This window comes from Amyelois transitella, chromosome 17 (genome assembly GCF_032362555.1).
Source record: "Amyelois transitella isolate CPQ chromosome 17, ilAmyTran1.1, whole genome shotgun sequence".
Taxonomy (NCBI): domain Eukaryota; kingdom Metazoa; phylum Arthropoda; class Insecta; order Lepidoptera; family Pyralidae; genus Amyelois; species Amyelois transitella.
In genome coordinates this window covers 7610283-7629712 of record NC_083520.1, presented here as the reverse complement: position 1 = coordinate 7629712, position 19430 = coordinate 7610283, and the positions used below count along the sequence as shown (strand labels likewise).

Here is a 19430-nt window from a genome sequence, read left to right as displayed (position 1 = left end):
TTTCATCATACTCAAAATTTATAGTGTTTTGCCTGCTTTTTACACAGCTTTTTATATTTTGTGCTCCAGGCTCTTCTCCAGAGAGATGAGGATATAGGAGGAAGAACACAGCAATTGTAGACATTACAACGGTATGTTTAAATAACAAATCTTATGAGAATAAGAAAAGCTTTATTACACGTAAGTTTATGTATATTTTAAAATAACGTGACTATTGTATCATCTCTTCCTCCATGAGTTTGGCCATCCACTCCGGCTCCGCAGCTGCAATCTTCTCTATAAGGCTGTTCACTTGGTAGCACAGGCTTTGGATCTGCTTGTCCCACTGAGGCAGGATTTCGCGAGCTGTAAAGTCAATATACCTATAATAAAACTAGTGTACATTTTGTATATGGAAAATATTTAAAAAGAAACGGGCTTTCCTAAATATTAGATCTATTCTGAACCTAAATTAGGGTTTATGGAAAATTTTCTATCCATTCAAGCCTCTGTTAAAGTATGCCGCCTGCGATTACAATTTAACTTGGTTAAATGTGTAATTATTCTGTAACATCATGGGTACCAGTACATTAATACTGGTTCTTTTGCCAGAAAAGTACAATAGTAAGTGCAATAAAAATAAACATAATTTTGTCGTCTGTGGCGCTTGCTAAAGCAGGAATCTATTATGTATTAAAAAAATATACAAAATGTGCAAACCGCTGGCAAAAGCTAGTAATAAATTATATGATGCGTTTTGCACTCCATCAATAGCAGATCTCGCCCGACAGCGAAATTTCGTATAGGAAGGGATGTCAGTCACATTTTCTGCCGCTTTTTTGTGGAGTAGACGTTCTCTACAAAGCCATACTTTGCTCTGCAGACGTAGATAAAAGTGACGAGCTCATGTGATGTTTTATACGTGGTCTTTATTTATTTATTTACTCAAGGTATACACACACAACAGGTTACAATCATACAGGAAATCACGCATTTATCCCAGAGGGGTATGCAGAGACTACATCGTCCAAATCAATATAAATTTAACAATTTGATCTAGACTGGAACCCAAAAACGTTACTCATTTGAAGGCCTCTGTGGCGCAGCGACAGAACCTACGCTTGTCTGTGACACAGAAGTTTCCAAGAACAAGGTCTTGGATTTTTATCGTTATAAGTAGTATCATATTATGAAATATAGCATCGTTGAATTAGTATCTTGTAACACAATTTTCTATGTCAAATCGAGGCTTATTCAATCAGTGCAATTTGTTCCGTATATATTTATTTAACTGTGCACTTACTCTCGAAGTGAACGACGGAGCTGATCTGGTCAATGTACCCGTTCATGCGGCCCTCGCTGATCATGTGGCTGGCGATGCGCTCGGCGCGCGCGGGCGGCGTCTCGAGCAGCGCGCCGAGCTCGTCGAACGTGATGTTGTTGTACAGCTTGCTGGCCGACAGCAGGTTGTGCTCGAACACCGCGCGGTCCAGGATCGTGGAGCCGTCAGATGTCGTCGCCTGGGAGAGTGGGAATTGTTACGAGATGGTTTTCGGGGTTACGAAAACAGAAATGGAGGAGACTGTACTCTTGGTAGCTAATCCTAATAAAGTGCAATTTCCTCACTGTTTATCTGTCATATGATTGTGTGCATAACTTCAGAAAAATGGTTGTGTCTAATTGAGAAATACCTAACATTAAAAATCGTAGTTCTTATGAGGAAAAATTAGAACCTTCATGAAACACCTTGACAGCTAGGGCTGATGGTGAAGGTGATGTTTCACATCACTGGTAAAGATGCAAGATAGTGACACCTTATACCAAAAGTGGTAATACCTCGGTATTCTACTCGTAGTAGTCAGTTTAGAATTCTTGTTCAGACATCAAATATGACATTATTATATTATAAACTAATTCTTAGAATAATTATACTTTATTGAATTTTGATTGTTTTGTAAGATCTTTTACGCGATAATAAAGGAAAATCAGTGTCCTTAATAAATTTTTCAAACCAAAACTAAATATGTACCCCGTTATAAAATCATATCGTGGCCCCCGCTGTAACAGTACCTTTTGGTGTGTCTGCATCAACGCCTCGAACTCGTGAAGCTCCGAGCGGCGGATGATGCGGTCCAGGTACATCTTCTCGAGGATGGAGTACGCTGGCAATTGTTGACACCGCTCGTCTTTGAACAGAGTCGCTAGCATTCTGGAACGCTGTTGGCCTGAAAGTGTTGAAGGTAGATCTAATCTCTACTTGGTTTGTACATAATTAAACGGATGGAACTCTATCACGCGGTAATAAAGGCGAATTTGCATTGAAATTTGGTAGGTTAGCATATTTTTCTGATAACCATACAATACATCAATGAAGTGCAAGACATTTTTGCAGGGTAGATAAGTTCACTATTGCTAGTAAATTCAGACTAGCTATCACGAAAGAAGTTATGCGAGCCAAATGCGGCAGAAGGTGGAACTGTAATCCTCGTAGAAAGAAAGAATTAATAGGGTTTATATATTTAACAAAACCGCAAGGAATGACGACTTTGTTCGATATGTGGGATGAGATTTTATGTCGATTGCCCAAGACAATCAGGATTGGAGAACATTGGAAGAGGCCTATGTCCAAAACTGGACATACATATTTATTTATAAATAAAACAGTTGCCTTTAAAAAATTAATTACATATGTTTATCCAAGATGTTAATAAATAGCTTGTAAATAAGAATGTGATTTGTAATTACCAGCTGAAGCCAAAACTGTACAGATGAGCGCATTCCTCAGACAAGTCATCCGTTCATCCTCGTGTATGATGTTGCGGTAAGAGAGCTCATTGTACCTCTGAGCTGCTTCTATGAACTTCCTGAAAATTATCATATTTTCGGTTTTATAGCAGAAATTTGAATTTAGTCCATTCTGGCCCATTAGTAAAGTGGTTCCCTCTGAGTAACAATTTACCAGGTTCAATCACAGTGATTTAAGAGTAAGGTTTATATGTATATTATTAGTAGTGTCCGACCGAAGGTCTATTTTTGGCCGAAGCCGAAGCCGAAGCCGATTAATCGGCTATCGCCACAACCTTCGGCCGAAGCCGAAGCCGAAGGTTTATATTCTCTCAGCACTCAGTAATTAATTTCGTTCAAATTGTCTACAAGCTACAATTAATATTAAAATTATTTCAAACCCTCAATATTGAAGGTTTATATATTGACTGTCTCATATAGAAGTTGATGATATATCATAGAGATGGTTGGTTTAGAGATAAATAAAAGTTTGTGATTTACATAGGTACATACATAAAATCACGCCTCTTTCCCGGAGGGGTAGGCAGAGACTACCTCTTTCAACTTGCCACGATCTCTGCATACTTCCTTCGCTTCATCCACATTCATAACTCTCTTCATACAAGCTCGGCGGTTTCGGGTACTTTTGACCTGACCTTTTACCACAACGTCCTTAATTTGATCAAGATACGTTCGTCTAGGTGTCGGTCCCACTCCGACCTTTCCCTCCACACTCTCCTTGTATATCTGCTTAGTCAACCTGCTTTCATTCATCCTCTCCACATGACCGAACCATCTTAACATACCCTTTTCTATTCCTGTAACTACATCTTCTTTCACATCACAACATTCCCTTATCACGCTGTTCCTTATCCTGTCACTCAATTTCACACCCATCATACTCCTTAACGCTCTCATTTCCACTGCATTTATTCTGCTTTCATGCTTATTTTGCCATACCCAACTTTCACTCCCTTACATTAATGTCGGGACCAACACGCCCATGTGCACAGCCAGTCGAGCCTTTTTGGATAGTTTCTGACTGCTCATAAAGGCATGCAAAGCTCCATTCACCATGTTCCCCGCGTTCACTCTCCTTTCAATATCACTATCATACTTGCCATCTGATGTAAACTTTGATCCTAGATATATAAACTCTTTCACTTGCTCAACTTTTTCTCCTCCAATCAAAATATTACATGATGTCATTTCTTTCTCCATTTCAAAAACCAGTGTTTTAGTTTTACTTACGTTCACTTTCATTCCTTTCTCTTTTAAAGCTTCATGCATACAGTTTACCATCTCCTGTAACTCTTCCGCAGATGACGCCAGTATAACCTGATCGTCGGCATAGAGCAGACATTTGATGAGTAACTCATTCATCCTTAATCCACTTTCAGACTCTTTCAAATCTGTCCAACAACTATCCATAAATAGGTTGAACAGCCACGGTGACGCCACACATCCTTGCCTAACGCCTTTCTCAATCTTAAACCACTCAGTGTGCGCTCCGTTTATCCTGACACAAGCACTCGAATACTCATATAAGGATTTCAGTGCTCGTATTAAGAGACTGCTCACCCCATGCATAGAAAGTGCTAACCACAATTCATTCCTCTCAACTCTGTCATAGGCCTTTTCCAGATCTACGAATGTGCAATAGACTTTATGACTCTTGGCCAAAAACTTTTCGGCTATGCACCGCAAGGAAAAGACCTGATCAGTACATCCCATTCCCTTTCGAAATCCCGCTTGAGCATCCCATATTTTGTCATCAGTTTCATTCCTGACTCTATTAATCAATACCTTAGCATACAATTTGCCGACGACGCTAAGCAGGCTTATACCACGATAACTTTTGCGGTCCAGCTGTGACCCTTTTCCTTTGTAAAGTGGCACGATAACAGCCTTACACCAATCTTTTGGTACTCGGCCGCTTCTCCAACACAAATTGAAAAGGCAGTACAACTGTCTAGCTACGACGCCTTTTCCTGCTTTTAGCATCTCGACCGACACTCTATCATACCCAGCAGCCTTACCCGCTTTCATACTCTTAAGTGCTTCCACAATTTCGAACATTTCAATTTCGCCTTCCATCTCATTCTCTTTTTCTTCGCTATAGCAGAAATCTTTACTACCTGATTTACCTACTGGTAAAAAATAATGATTTGATTTCTTTATTATGTAATTGAATTACAGTAATTCACAAATTACAATTAGACCAATCAGTCTTTGTTTTACTCGACTAGACCAAAACTAGACTAATAAATAAAATAAACAAAAACTAACTTCTAAATGTGATATTTTGACAGTGACTCCCCGTCGCCTCATGACTTTCGTAACAGTTCGTTCAATCTCGACGGTCGCTCGGACCTTCGGCGAAACCTTCGGCTTCGGTCGGGTTTTGGGCCGAAGCCGAATGTTTCGCCGAAGGTGGATTTTTTGGCCAAAGGTGGCCGAAGCCGAAGCCGAAGCTTCGGTCGGACACTAATTATTAGTACCCTTTCCAAGCCGTAACTAGTTAATGGTATATAAATTTTTTAATGGATAAGTGAGGGACTATATTGTGTTTAAGGCTTATATATACATGTTAAATTAATTTAATTCCATCAAACCACACTGAGCCTTGGGCCTTCAAACTGGAAAAATACTGTTGGCTGCGTCTACCTCATAAGGGATAAAGATGTGATTATATTAATGTAAAATTTACCTCCTGTAATCCAACACCCTTGCATAGCACACTTTGTAATATATCTGCAGTTGTTCATTGGTGGTCTCAGCTTGCAGAAGGGAGGCTCTGTTCACGTAGGCCTCTGCCTGCACCGGGTCATCGACCTCCAGGAACAGACGTGCTATCTTGAGGTATGTCTCCAGCTTGTAGTCCACTGAATATTGCCTGCAAATACCATTAAAAATTATTTTTAGCTATAAACTATTGAAATGTGATACAAAAATGAATTGGTTTAAAAATTATGTTAAAATTTAGTTTTTAACTTATATTTTTCCATAACATGCTTCATTGATGCACAGGTCGGTCCATTCACCAAACATAGTCTCCATTTACATCAAAGATAGATTAAAATTCAAAGATAAAGACAGGATATAAGACATATGAAAATTAGTATTAACAAAAATAGTTTATAATTAAAAATATCTTACTTTTGTCCAGTTTCCAGTGGGATCCCCACCAGAACATTTGCAGCTTCCTTCCAATTTTGATTCCTCTCATAAATATCTGCCAAATGCTGTCTAATGCTAGCTACCTGCAATAAAATGTGGTACAGTTATTTACACATATAGCAGCTAAACCTGGAAAATATTAAAAAACCCATAACCTCTTTGAAGTAAATTAGTTGGCATTAGTCTAAACATTAGAGCTAAGAAAAATACTTTCACTTTTTCCGGTCCCTTGTGAGTCTCACACACAAGGCTTTTTCAAAATATAATTATTTAAATAGTATTTATTTATTTGTATTTAATTTTACAGAAACAAACCTGTTCTTCAAAAGAGATGACCCGAGGCTGAATGACATCAAGGGCAAAATGTGAAACCTCCTGTGACACATTGTCGGGCAACAGGGCCAGATGGGAGCTGACGTCTGTGAGGAGCTGCCGGGATATCACCAAACTTACATTTTCATTGACAACTGTAACAATGTGTTTCATTTTAGAATGAATGTAAGACTAGTGTAATGACATCCCATATTAATGCAAAAATGTTAATTTATCTGTGTGCTTTACACAGATGCACCTGTGTGATTCATCTATGTACTTACACAATCTTCTTTGGGTTCTTCAATTAAATGGATTTCTTTTATCTGTGTAGTACAAAATGATGAATGATGTTGTAAAAAATGGAGTTAAAAATTTAGTTTATATAATACATACTTGCTTCAACAAATGCTTTCAAACAGTCAGCCAACTCTCCTTCCGGATTTTTAAGTATCTCCATGAGAACATTGCGGTATCTGAAAAAAATAGATAAAATTGTATTACTCTTACTACTATATATACATACTTTATTGCTTACTTTTTTGTGAACTAATAAAATATCAGTTATAAATAATTGTTAATTTTGCATGCATACTTCACTGCTTGATCTCTGTGAAGACCACCGGAATTTCTAAGTTCATTTAGATATTGGCGAACTCCTTGTAAATTCATGATATTAAATTTCTTTCGTTTATATAGTATGAAAATGTGTAGGTCTCACTACAAACAATTACTTATAGTTGTTAGTATTGGTTTTATTATTATTATTATATTGTATAAAAAATTTCTAAATCAATTTACAATGTTTTTATATCTTTATGTAGGTAAGTACTTACTGTCAATATTGTCAATGTCAATCGAAATACCTGACAGACAGTTGACAGCTCTAGCGTGGGCAAAGAAATATAATGAGTGTGTCTGTACGTAGTTGTATCATAACTTTTCCATTCATTTCATTCGTTCATAAACGCCTTTCGTGAATAAGAATCTTTACTAATGGCGGTAAAATTGGCTTGTGCTATGGAAGTTCGTTTTTTAATGTTGGCTGAATGTCTTTTTTGACTTGACATCAAAATTGAAAGAAGCGCCATCAGGGTTTTCGATAAAATTTTATGAAAATAACTCGAGCTGTAGTGTTATTTCCCATGAATGTCGTTGCAAAATGTGATTTATTAATTATTATTACTTGAGTGAACATTTATGTGTGTAGTGTGGTGCAGGATTTGGCTGAAATTATTGGTGTATATAAGTGTAATTTGTTTATAACCGTGGCGATACTTTTGACAATTTAAAATGGCGGCCTCGTTTGAACTACAAAATGTTTTTGAATTTATAAGATTGCTTTGAGAAACTACAGTGGATTTATTAATTTTATTGAATTTGTAAAGTGCTGTGTTGTAGACCTCGTTATGGAGCACAATTTGGAGGATTCCATAAAATTGGAAAGTGGTATAGTTGGTGTTAGTAAATTGGCATTTTGTAAACTCATTTAGTTTCTAACTTTTATTTGATTTAATAGGGGCTATCATGGGTTTATCATATCATTACCATGCTTTCCAAATAATTCCATGATACATTAATCATATTTATTTGTGACATTTACTTTTATATTTCCTGGTTATAGATGGATTTTGATCATGTTGAGGCTGCAGCTGAAATCACTTTGGAGTCTAGCAGTCATGGGGAAGACATTCCAATGGAGTTTGAGACGATGCAAGATAAACAACACATACTCATGGACACAGGGAGTGAAGAAGTCATTGGTAAGTAGTAATAAAAGCAAAAATATTTAAATACACTGCTAGTAATAGTTATTGTATTATAACAAAAATTCAAGAAGTTTAAACTTGGTAACACAAAGAAGCTTTCATGATTTTTTTTCCTTTTTGGGTGATTTTTTGTAAGGTGTTACTGTTATAGAAATATACATACATTAAATCATCAATATAAAGGTGTGACAATAGTACTATAACAGAAGTGTCAGGAAGCAGATCCTAGGCTCCGAAGCATTGTGGCGGAGGGGTTAACTGGAAACACTTAAAAATGAAAGAGAGATAAATGTAAAATTATGTCTCTTTCTTACAGATTATATTTTTTCTCCTTGCCGCAATCCTAACACATTTCTTTAGCTTCACCCGCATTCACAACTCTTTTCATGTAATTTCATCAAGGTAATCTTGACCCTGATTTGATCAAGGTATGTTCACCTTGGTATTCCTTCCTACATTCCTATTCACATGTTCAACATCTATTTTATTGTCTGACAATGTAATGAAATTTGTCTCCAAATCCAGTGTTTTCTTTCAGATTTCATGGGGGAACAGTTTGCTTTGCAAGAATATTCTATTGGCGATGACCAAACCACTGAAATTACCACAACCGAGGAATCAAATGTATGTACCACCCTCTTTTTTATGAAGAATTATTTTGTTTTAATCTTAATGATAGTATAGTAACCTATTGTGAGATGCATCAGAATTACTAGGTGGTACATTAATGGTGTCTACTGATTCTTCCCCAGGGAAGATACAAATACAGAACAAAAACTACTGGTTGTTGGTGACTAAATGATTGGTCGTTTCATTTTTAGATACAGAATATATTGCAGTCACAATCCGATACAATGGTGGATTTACAGTATGAGCCCCAATCCATGACGCCAGTCAGCATCAGGCAGGATAACCAGGGGCAGCCTAAATATATTGCAGTCAAGGTAAATGCATAGAATATATATATACATAGTTTGATTAGAATACAAAGAGTTGAATGGTGATTCTTTCCATAATTTTCAGACCTCACTTACGTTTTCCAAATCACTAAAAAAGCACACTAATTAAAGAATGTATACTTTGCATGTTTGTTGTATGTGTTATTGATGCAGTAGCGTTGTTGTTGCCTTAGATTTTAGGTTTGATGTCTTGCCAAAATATGCAAAATAATTTTTTTCTAATTGCTTATAATTCCAGGTAGCAATGCCAAGCACAGCAGGAATAAGCAGAAGAGGGGAGCCTGCTGTACTCAATGCAGTGTCCCGTCAAGTGGCTATTGCTCCGAAGCCTCCGAAACTAGTCCAGACAGTGGCTCGCAATGTCTTCCCAGCTGGCAAACAGTTTGCCATAGCTCCTAAGCCCATAACATTGATTTCTAACAAGAGTGGCCTAACAAAGGTGCCGATAAGTGGAGTAGTGCAAGCTAATGCTTCTAAAGGAAATACTGTTTTAGGTAATATGGTGTTTACGGGATGGGATAGAGGTCTTTATAGAAAAGTTGGTCATAAGATATCGAGTCATGCTTTTTTGAGTTACGAAGCAGCACTGCATAAAATTCTGCTTTTATCTATATGAGAAAGAATTAGAAAGTACTGCATAAAATTCTGCTTTTATCTATATGAGAAATAATTTTTGTTTGTAAAGTATGATTGAAATCTATTTTGATAAATTTATACATATATATTTAATATATTTGTAAAATTAACTTTGTGATAACAAATATTTGCAGCACAAGTCGGGAAGCAGTTGATCATGGTGCCTGCAGGGTCCCAGAAGATAAAGCTTGTGTCGGCCAATCAGGCAGTGCAGTTTGTGAAAGGAGATCCTGAGCAGGTATTTACATTATGAAGTATTACTAAAGAAGGGGAGAAAGACGCGATTATATGTGTGCATTTGTAATAAATCGACCAAAGTTTATTGCACTGTATTATAAATTTATTCTACACTAGAGGCTGCCCGCGACTTCGTCCGCATGGAAACCCTATCAATCCCGCGGGAACTCCGGGATAAAAAGTAGCCTATGTGTTATTCTGGGTCTTCAGCTACCTACATACCAAATTTCATGGTAATCGGTTCAGTAGTTTTTGCGTGAAAGAGTAACAAACATCCATACATCCATACAAACTTTCGCCTTTATAATAGTAGTAGGATTTTTGAACACTACTACTACTAATACTAATTTATAAAGCTAGTTTGCTTTGTAATTTATAGAATACGGCCCATTTTCACCAAAATGGAATGATTTTATACTATTTGTATTCTAGAGAGTGCCCGCCGCTCCACCCGCGTAAACCGATAAATACCATTTTCTCCGTTCTCACGGAAATTCTCAAAAGGGCTTTTCTTAGACATCTAGTTATAATATTTCTTGTGCCCCAATTTTTTTTTGAGCCCTGTAGTTTTTGAGATTTCGATAAATATAAAGATTTAGCCTCCTGTACAGTTTTGTAATGAGACTTACAAATTTTGAATCATTGTTTTATTTTCAGGCACACATCACGCCCAAGAGGATTGTTACTACATCACAAGGCACCAAGTCGGTTATGACTAAAGTTGTTGTTCAAGGTTATTAATTTTCTTGCTATACATTTCCACATTGACTATACATTGACCAGAAATGCCCTTTTTCCGGAGGGGAAGGCAGATACTTAATTTTTTTACTTGCTTGCCATTATGCTTTTGACCTTACCTTACACCAGCATGTTCCTGATTTGATCAAGGTATGTTTGTGCCAAGTTGATACTAGTCTTGAATATTTGCTTAGTGTACAATTACATTACTAGGGTGAAATTTACAACCCTTATAGATTCGTTATGTCTGTCTGTCCTCAGTTGTATTCAGACACTAAAAGTGGTGAAAGCTGTAATATGGTGTTATCTCTTAGCCTTTTCGTTGAGCATTATCTATAAAATTAATAGTTATCCAGTGTTTTTCTGACAAGATATGTTATGATTAAAAATCCTGACCCTCGGGACTTTTTGTTCAGAGGCGAGAATCTGATGACTGGTCTAACGCCAAAGAGATCGTCGCCAAAGAGATCGTGATTAAAAATATATTTTGTTTTTCAGGTGCCAATCAACCGGCTGTGATCACAAAGCTGTTGCCTAGTGGCAGCACGGCCGCCCCTCAGACAAGATATGTAATGCAGCAAAAGAAGATACCCATATCCATTGGTAATAATAAGGTAAATGGTTGTTTTTAAAGTTTTTTGTATTACCCTGTCGAAAATTTTACCTCTTTACTAGCTATGCACATTTTCCATTATTTCTTCGCCTATAAAAGTTACAGCATGATGTATAGCCTAAAGTCTTCCTCAATAAATGGTCTATTTAACACAAAAATAATTTTTCAATTCGAACCAGTAGTTCTTGAGATTAGTGCGTTCAAACAAACAAACTCTTCAGCTTTATATTATTAGAATAGATTTGAAGGCTAAATTTGGAATTGTACACATTATTTTTTAATTTATTTATTTAATTTATTTATTTATTAAATTACATAAGATCTGCTTATTTCTAAAGAATAGATTTCTACTTCCAGCAGACCCAAGATAGGAGATTCTTTATTATACTTCTTGATAAAACAGTCTGGGTTTTAATGAGACAGAAAAGAAAAAATAAGTTAAAATTAACTATGTACATTCGATTCGATAGAAGAAATTTAAAAGAGGTGTTAAAAGTAGTTTAAAACTTACTAAATAAAAACATATTACAGGTGTTGTTGACATCGCCCACGAAGCAAGGAAAAAAGCAACAGGTCATCACCTTAAATCCGCCCAGCCTTACTCCTATACAGCCACAAGGTAAGGTGATACATTTGAGAAACACATATATAAAAATCACGCCTATTTTCCGGAGGGGTAGAGACAATATTTTTCCACTTGTATACTTATTTCGCTTCATCTACATTCATAACTCTCCTCATGTATCTGAATTTCCCGACTTAATCACGGTATTTTAAATAAACCTTTAAATGTTTGCAATTTTAGTTTTCTTTTTATCTGTAGGGTCAACAACCAAGAAAGTTGTGATAACGGCTAATCCAAATAAACAGAAGGTTATACTGAAGGCTGCTCCTCAGAAGACTGCACAGGTACCAATGTTTGTAACTATAAGGATATGGATAACTAATCAGTTACCTTTGTTTAATAATTAAAAACTTAATACCAAAATAGGGAGGGTATAGATTCTTATGTTTACATTTCTTCCTACGATAAAAGAACGAAATGTCTGAATAAAAGTATATGTCAATATGTAAGTCTGTATGTGTGTAGATTTAGTTACGTACCCATACTTCTTATTTTTTACTTGTTTTGTTTATTATAATATTGTAATATTAAATTTCATTATTATAGCTAAGTAAGGATGGAAAATTAGTATTGCATCCAGGACAACGGTCGCAACTACATAAAATTGATGTTCCCGGGAAAGGGGTAAGTCTGAAGTCTCTTTAATTTATATTAACTTTATATTTTTTTGCCATCATTGCCAATATACACTATATCACTAACCTAACTTTTTCTTCTAAAAATACATTTAACTAGTCTTAGAAGCCTCTGGGTTCAATGAGCCACCAAGATCACCTGGTATTTTGAATTTACACATATGTGTAATGTTTTAAAAATATATCATTTTGCAACATTTGTTTTAGGTTCAATTTATACGTCTTATAACAAACCCTTCTTCGGGATCTTCTACGGCGAAGCAATCATCTGTTCTGAATATTTCAAAATCCATAGTTTCGGTCACGGACAGAGGTATGTGTTTTAATTTATTTATTTATATTGTTAATTAGTATGAAATCGGAATGATATAGGTCCGATTAATATGGTACTTGTGTTAAGAGTAATGTTCGAAAAATTGTTATATTGTTTACATCGAGTATCGTAAGTATTCGTGAACGAATCGTCAAATTTTGTTTATTATTGCCATATGGAAAAACAAAACTAAAGATGTCTTACATACATACCTCGATAGATTTTAAAATCTATAGCGGTTTCTTTATTTAAATTCAAATAATGAAATGACAGGATCCATTTACGAAATCGAAAATGTTTTCTCTGTTCAAAAATTTATAACTTTGGAACAGGAATGTTCGAAAATATTGAGACATTGAAGCGTCAGTTTGCTAATGTTTACCGTTGCGCGCCAAGGAATTACTATTGACGAGGAAATTGTTCGGTTGTTGTCGAGTTTTGGATAGTGTTTAATAAGTTTTAATATTGTAGGCATGTCCGGGAAGCCGCAGCAGAAGTTCGTGAGGATCGCGCCCGCCCCGGTCGGCAGTAAACCGCAAGCTTCGGTGAGTCTTTGAAACTTTTGTCAAATGATATTTCGATGCGCACTATAGTTACATATTTGTGTTTTCTATGTAGAGAATTATGATAATAAATATGTATTTTTTTTCTGTATTGTTACTTTAACTTAACAACTGGGTTATCCAATCCAATTGTGGTCAAAATCCTGTCACCTGGCTGACTCTCCACAGAGGTGAGGATATAACCCTGACTGACGCCACGAGAAAGAGGAAATGTTCTCTTACATTATTATAATTCTTTACTGAGCTCCAAAAAACCATTAACATAGTCGCAATGCCGTGTCAGATGCCTTTACATACAAGACAACAATATTTTTTATAAAAATTGGAAAGAATATTTGTAATTCGTAATTTTTTTGTAATTGAAATTTCAGCAACAGATAATTCGTTCGGGGCAGAGTCTGTTGACGCCGATGTCGTCTGTAGAAAGAAGTGTGGAGCCCGTGACTTGCAAGCAGGAGCCCGACGAACACTCTGACGAAGAAGAAGAGGAACCTGCTCGAAATGAGGTAGCTTTTTAACATTTCAGTTATTTATATTCTGTTGACGTCGATCTAGTAGTGTTTAGAGATAACTCCGGCATTTTCTAAGAGTTTTCGCGATTTCCTACAGGTACAAAACCTCTGCCAGGTGGCCTTACCGTTTTGGCTGTGCGTTGATATATCGGTCGAGAAGTGTGCGTCATGTTTTATATATTTAGAAGGCGATAGATGAGATGGAGTGTGTAGTCTGAAGCCCGTGGACGTTGTCCCCAGAGCGAGTGCGGCGCGTCGCTGGCGGCGCTGGTGGCGGACGCGGTGGCGGGCGGGCGCCAGGTACGGGCCGCTCCCATTGCGGCGGCGTTTCCTTGCAAACTACACGCGCAGCGGCAGCGATGTCAGACGTCTTTTGGGGCGGTTGGGGTTACATATCAGAATTTACTGATCCACATAGCGCATAGGGAAATTCCAGAAAACAGATGCCCATTTCAGTCTGGAAGATCAATTCTATATGTATGCCAAATTACGTGAAGACCAGTCCAGTAGTTTTTGAGATTATTTGTTGCGAACTTACAAAAATACAAATATTTTCTCTTCATTAATAGTGTGGATGTGGACAGATGGTATATTCACTTCGCTTCTCTTTCTTGGAGGAGGCAGAGACTGTATCTTTCCACTGGCCTTGATCCCTGCACACATCTTTTGAAATTTACTTTAACTGCTCGATGTCTTTGCACATTAATTTTTATTTCGTAAAAAATTAATGTATTAACTTACAGAGTCCAATACAAGACGAGAACACTAACAGCATGGACCAGATAGATTCGAGTTACCAGACAGAGGAGCATCCCCTTATAGTCATTCCCGCAAACTACTTGAAACACAATAACAGTCAAGAGGACAAGGTTAAACACATTTTATGTTAAAAAAATAAACTAGCTTTGCTTGGAACTTTCGATTTTTATGTTTAAAGCTTCCAGTTATTTTGAATTATTTTAGGTAAAATAGTAATATAAAAAAGTAATAAATGCAATTATAAAATAAATATTAACCGTCTATTAAACTACAACAATAATGAAGTTGAGATAACAACAATGACAACATCTTGATCGAATATAGTACGAACAAGCATATATATGTCTAGCTTCCTACAATGAAACCTTATAGTAAAATAAATAATTTAATTTACAGGTTGATCACACCTTAATAGACATGAAGTTCGATTCTGACGCGTACAACTCTTTCCAATCACCGACCACGCCGCCCCACGCGTCTGATTCAGGTACAGACAGATACAAAAATGGTTTTATGATATGAACAAATTTGTTGTACTACAATTATAGCTTAGCAAAGGAATAGGTTTTCTCGTCTATTTCACTAGTACCACTTGTGTTGAATTATCTGGGTAAAAGTTTTTGTTTTAGTTCAAACTACTCTGTGGCCTAGCGGTAGTGCATTTGTCTGTGACATAGTAGGTCCTGGGTTCGAGTTCCGGCCAGGGCTTGATGATAAACGAACTTTATCTGATTGGCCTGGGTATTGTATGGTTATTTTTATATGAATAATGTATAAAATATAGTACATATCTTTGAATTGTTATCTCGTAAAACAAGTATCGAACTTACTTCGAGGCCAACTCAATCTGTGTAATTTGTCCCATATATATTTATTTGTTAATCTAATTTTCAGCTAATTCCGTAGTAAATTTCAAATTAATATTTCATACACTAAAATAAATAAGTAAATATTTCCTTAGACACCTCTTACTATTTCCATTTAAATATATTGAGTGTTTCTTTGCTTTGATGTAAATGTATTGATGTAATTTACAGATGTGGCGTCCAACGATCTCGCGTCGCGTCCGCGCAAAGCTTGCAACTGCACCAAGTCTCAGTGCCTGAAGCTCTACTGCGATTGTTTCGCTAACGGGGAGTTTTGCAACCGTTGCAATTGCAACAACTGCCACAACAATCTGGAGAATGAAGAGTTGCGGCAGAAGTCAATACGAGCCTGTCTCATGAGGAACCCCAACGCTTTTAGGTCGGCAATATTCATTTTATCACATGTTTTTGAATTTAGTACATATAAATGTTATTTCGTTTTACTTTCTGTGAAATTACAAACCATATAAACTGCCAACTTAGTCTAGTTCTATTAGTCATAAAGCATGAAATAAGCGGGGCATGTACATACAGGTGTTAAATTCTAATTTCTGTAATGATGATTATGAAGCTAATAAGCAATTAAAATAAAAGCTTTCGTCCGCGGTTTCAAAAATGTGTGCCTTATGTTCTTCTCCTTACTCGAGACACTTGATGTTGCATACTTATAAATTTATTAAATAAATCCATATGAATTTCAACGTAATTTTTTAAATTAAGAATGCTTTTAAATTTCTTTCAGGCCCAAAATAGGTAAAGCGAAAGCAGGCGGACCTGAAATAATAAGAAGACACAATAAAGGTTGCAACTGTAAAAGAAGTGGATGTCTTAAGAACTACTGTGAATGTTACGAGGTAAGTTGTTATACATGAACTTTCGTTTTTGAGCTAGATGAAAAAGTGTGTGATGTGTGTGTGTGTGAAGACTTTCGTACTTCATTAGGTAATTTGGGTAAAGCAAACTTTGCATTTGATTTTTAGATCCTGTGAATGCTTTTGAGCCAAAACTTCCTTATCCCTATCTATCAACGTGTCTGACTTTGGTATTCTATATTTATAAACGGAACGGTTGGTAATACCTATTTAACGCGTTTCGTGAAAGTATTTTTGAATGAAAAATGTACCTATACATATTTTTTTTAACAAGTCCCTAACCTTCATTCTAAATTTGAAATATAGCTGGCCATGTACAAAGTTAATTCATAATTTTGATGGCAGGCGAAGATAGCGTGCACGGCGATGTGCAAGTGCGTGGGCTGCCGCAACGTGGAGGAGGGCGTGAGCCGCCGCATGCTGGCGCCCGCCGCCGTGCGCCGGGACACCAACGTGCTGGCGCATCTCAAGTCAGTTTATATATATGTCATACTCTTCCGGGAGTGCTAGGCAGAGGAGAGATATCCTATATATATCTTATGGTTCATCCCTCATTCATCATTTTGTAACTGGAATGAATTATGCAAGAAAGTTGTTGGTATGGTTACATCTTGCGGGCTTTTGCAGGGAATAAATGTCATGGGCTTTGTCAAGTGACAGGTCAAACATTGATTCATTCGTTTTGTGTTTTAATACGATTGTAAGTGTCACAATTGTCTTTAAAACTGAAGAAGATGTCATAGAAATAAAATCGACAGAGCTACAGTGTTAAATGAGTTTTTAGACAAAGGGCATCCTGGGTGTGTCCTTCATGTTTGTGAAAGATAGACCTTGAAGTGGACAGGGCCTGGGCTGAAGTTAGCTGCAGAGTGTACAACTATAATTTTCATCTTTCCTACTTACAATCCCCATCGCAACAACTAGCTTGACATCACTTACCAATAGTATAAATGCGAAGTTCTGTGTTTTCCGCTTTCATAGCTAAACCTCTAGCCAATGTCACGCTGGGAACTTGAATCTCAAATCGCACGTGTGAATTCCCCCGCAGACAGCCGTGCAGCTTCATGACGTCGGAGGTGATCGAGGCGGTGTGCCAGTGCCTGCTGGCGGCGGCGGGCGACTGCGCCGACCCCGCGCGCGACGTGCTGGACGAGTTCGCGCGCTGCCTGCAGGACATCATCGGCGCCTCGCTGCACTCCACGCAGCTCGAGGTCACTAGACCTCCATTATCGTTTTATACATTCTTATTATTAATAATAGCCATTATTTCGTTCTCTTTCATGCTGCTCTGCTTTCCAGGTTGCACCTGCAACCTCTTTGATTCCATCCCTCCACCTTTGGTAGGGTCTACCTCTTTTTCTGGACAAGAATGGCTGCAGATGTCAGCTTCGTGTAAAAATCTGACTCACTTAATTCAGGATCCATGGTCAAAGGCATACCCCGGGCACCTCTTTAAAGCAGAGACTAATAGGGATACAGCCGAGACTAAAGCCAGGAGGAACAAGAAAACATACATACATGTAATCATATCTATATACCTTGCGACTTAGATAGAGCCGACAGTCTTAAAAAGACTGATTGGCCACGTTCAGCTGTTTGGCTTAGTGATAGAATTGAGAATCAAATATTGACAGATTGCTAGCCCATCGCCTGAAAGAATCCCAAGTTTATAAGCCTATCCCTTAGTCGCCAATTTATCACGTCTATATCCCTAATGTGTTATCCCGAATTGTACTTTACCTTAAAAGAATAAACCTTTTATTCAATACGTAACAATATGTCTACTTTGATTGCAGGCGCAAACGTGATATCCACGGTGGAAGGTTGAATTGGACAATCCGTTGCCAAGTGATCTGTTTTAAACTCGTATTGTGCTTGCATATGTTAAGTGAGAGAATTCAGAGCCAATATTAGAGATAAGCCTATAGCAACACCCGAATATGATGTTATTTGTTTGTTGAAATTTGTGTATTCCATTCCATTATAAAATGGTTTAAACGTCCAATCGAAACGAATGAAACCTCTGACAGTATCTTACATGGTTTTTGTAATGATGCAAGCATGCTTGGTCTTATCTATTACTATCGCCCGCGGCTCCTCCCGCGTCTAAAATACCCTATGTCCTTATCCATACTCCACAATTTTATTGAGATAGATTCATATTTTGAAGTGAAAGACGGGCGTGAAAATCACACTTTAACAATTGTAATACTAGTCTTTTGCACAGGAGTCTATAAAACTGTACTCCGTTGATCGTTTGCTTACGAACTGTTTGATAGGACTTTTCGTCTTTGGTCCGTAAGCAAAATGTCCGTCTCTGCAGAAAGTTCTTGCTGCACCAACTTTTAAACAATAGACCAAGCATGCTACATGCATGAGTGTTGGTTAATCAAAACTGACTCCTGTTCGGTATACAATGCATATGCCAGATTAGGTCAGATTTTATCTGCTCGCAAACTGTAAAGTGAATTTATTTTGTGTAAAAATAAAATTGTCTTCATAACTCTTGTTGACGCCACATTTGGCTGCTGAAATAGCTGTAGTATGATTTGAATTGTAACGTACCACGTGACAGCGGTTTTGCAATAAAATGAATGCCTTTTAGTGTAAATAATTTAGCTAAATCAGATTTTTTATAAAGATATATTATTTAAAGTGTTATTATACTTACGTGTACATAATGTTGTAAATTTAATATTTAACTAGTCATAAGTAACCTTTATTTCTGAGGTAAACAATTGTACTATTATACTGAAAATAAATACAAATTATAATTTCTATTAAGCTGTATTATTTCTTAACTAGATTTCTACCGAGGCTTGCGCTCGTAGAAAATTCCAGCAAAAGTTGGTTCCCTGCTAATTTCATATAATACCTAGTAGCTGTGAAAGCGCAACAATAAGTCGTATGTAAAATAGCCAATGGTATTGGCTATAGCAGGTGCTTCCGTGAAAATAAAAAAATCTTAGATATTTTTTTAAATTAACTATTAACTTTGAACCACATGGTCAAAACGTCGATATAAGTAAATACTCATTCAAAGGAACAAATATGCGTCCAGTTTCAGCATTATCTTTT

The 19430-nt window shown here is 36.9% G+C and overlaps 2 protein-coding genes across 3 annotated transcripts; one reads left to right on the top strand and one right to left on the bottom strand.

Moving 5' to 3' along the window:
* Positions 1 to 151: 151 nt before the first annotated feature.
* LOC106134227 (COP9 signalosome complex subunit 4) lies at positions 152 to 7078 on the bottom strand. Its single transcript, XM_060948765.1, has 9 exons — positions 6851 to 7078; positions 6652 to 6731; positions 6259 to 6410; positions 5923 to 6026; positions 5474 to 5659; positions 2725 to 2843; positions 2050 to 2204; positions 1283 to 1499; positions 152 to 345 (listed from the first exon to the last, which is right to left on the bottom strand). Exons 1-9 carry the CDS (start codon positions 6925 to 6927, stop codon positions 212 to 214), a joined length of 1224 nt encoding a protein of 407 aa, XP_060804748.1. The 5' UTR covers positions 6928 to 7078; the 3' UTR covers positions 152 to 211.
* Positions 7079 to 7328: 250 nt separating this feature from the next.
* Positions 7329 to 19096, top strand: LOC106134356 (protein lin-54 homolog). Of its 2 annotated transcripts, XM_013334380.2 has the most exons (22): positions 7329 to 7715; positions 7880 to 8018; positions 8563 to 8648; positions 8846 to 8968; positions 9222 to 9477; positions 9754 to 9857; positions 10514 to 10589; positions 11093 to 11208; positions 11739 to 11826; positions 12031 to 12116; positions 12379 to 12456; positions 12675 to 12780; positions 13252 to 13325; positions 13715 to 13849; positions 14096 to 14155; positions 14599 to 14724; positions 15011 to 15101; positions 15652 to 15859; positions 16223 to 16334; positions 16698 to 16822; positions 17401 to 17563; positions 18149 to 19096. In XM_013334380.2, the coding sequence occupies exons 1-22, from the start codon at positions 7665 to 7667 to the stop codon at positions 18158 to 18160; spliced, it is 2415 nt and encodes an 804-aa protein (XP_013189834.2). In that variant the 5' UTR covers positions 7329 to 7664; the 3' UTR covers positions 18161 to 19096. The 2 variants fall into 2 exon arrangements, with proteins under 2 accessions (XP_013189834.2, XP_060804896.1); XM_060948913.1 differs by lacking the exon at positions 14096 to 14155.
* The last annotated feature ends 334 nt before the right edge of the window (positions 19097 to 19430 follow it).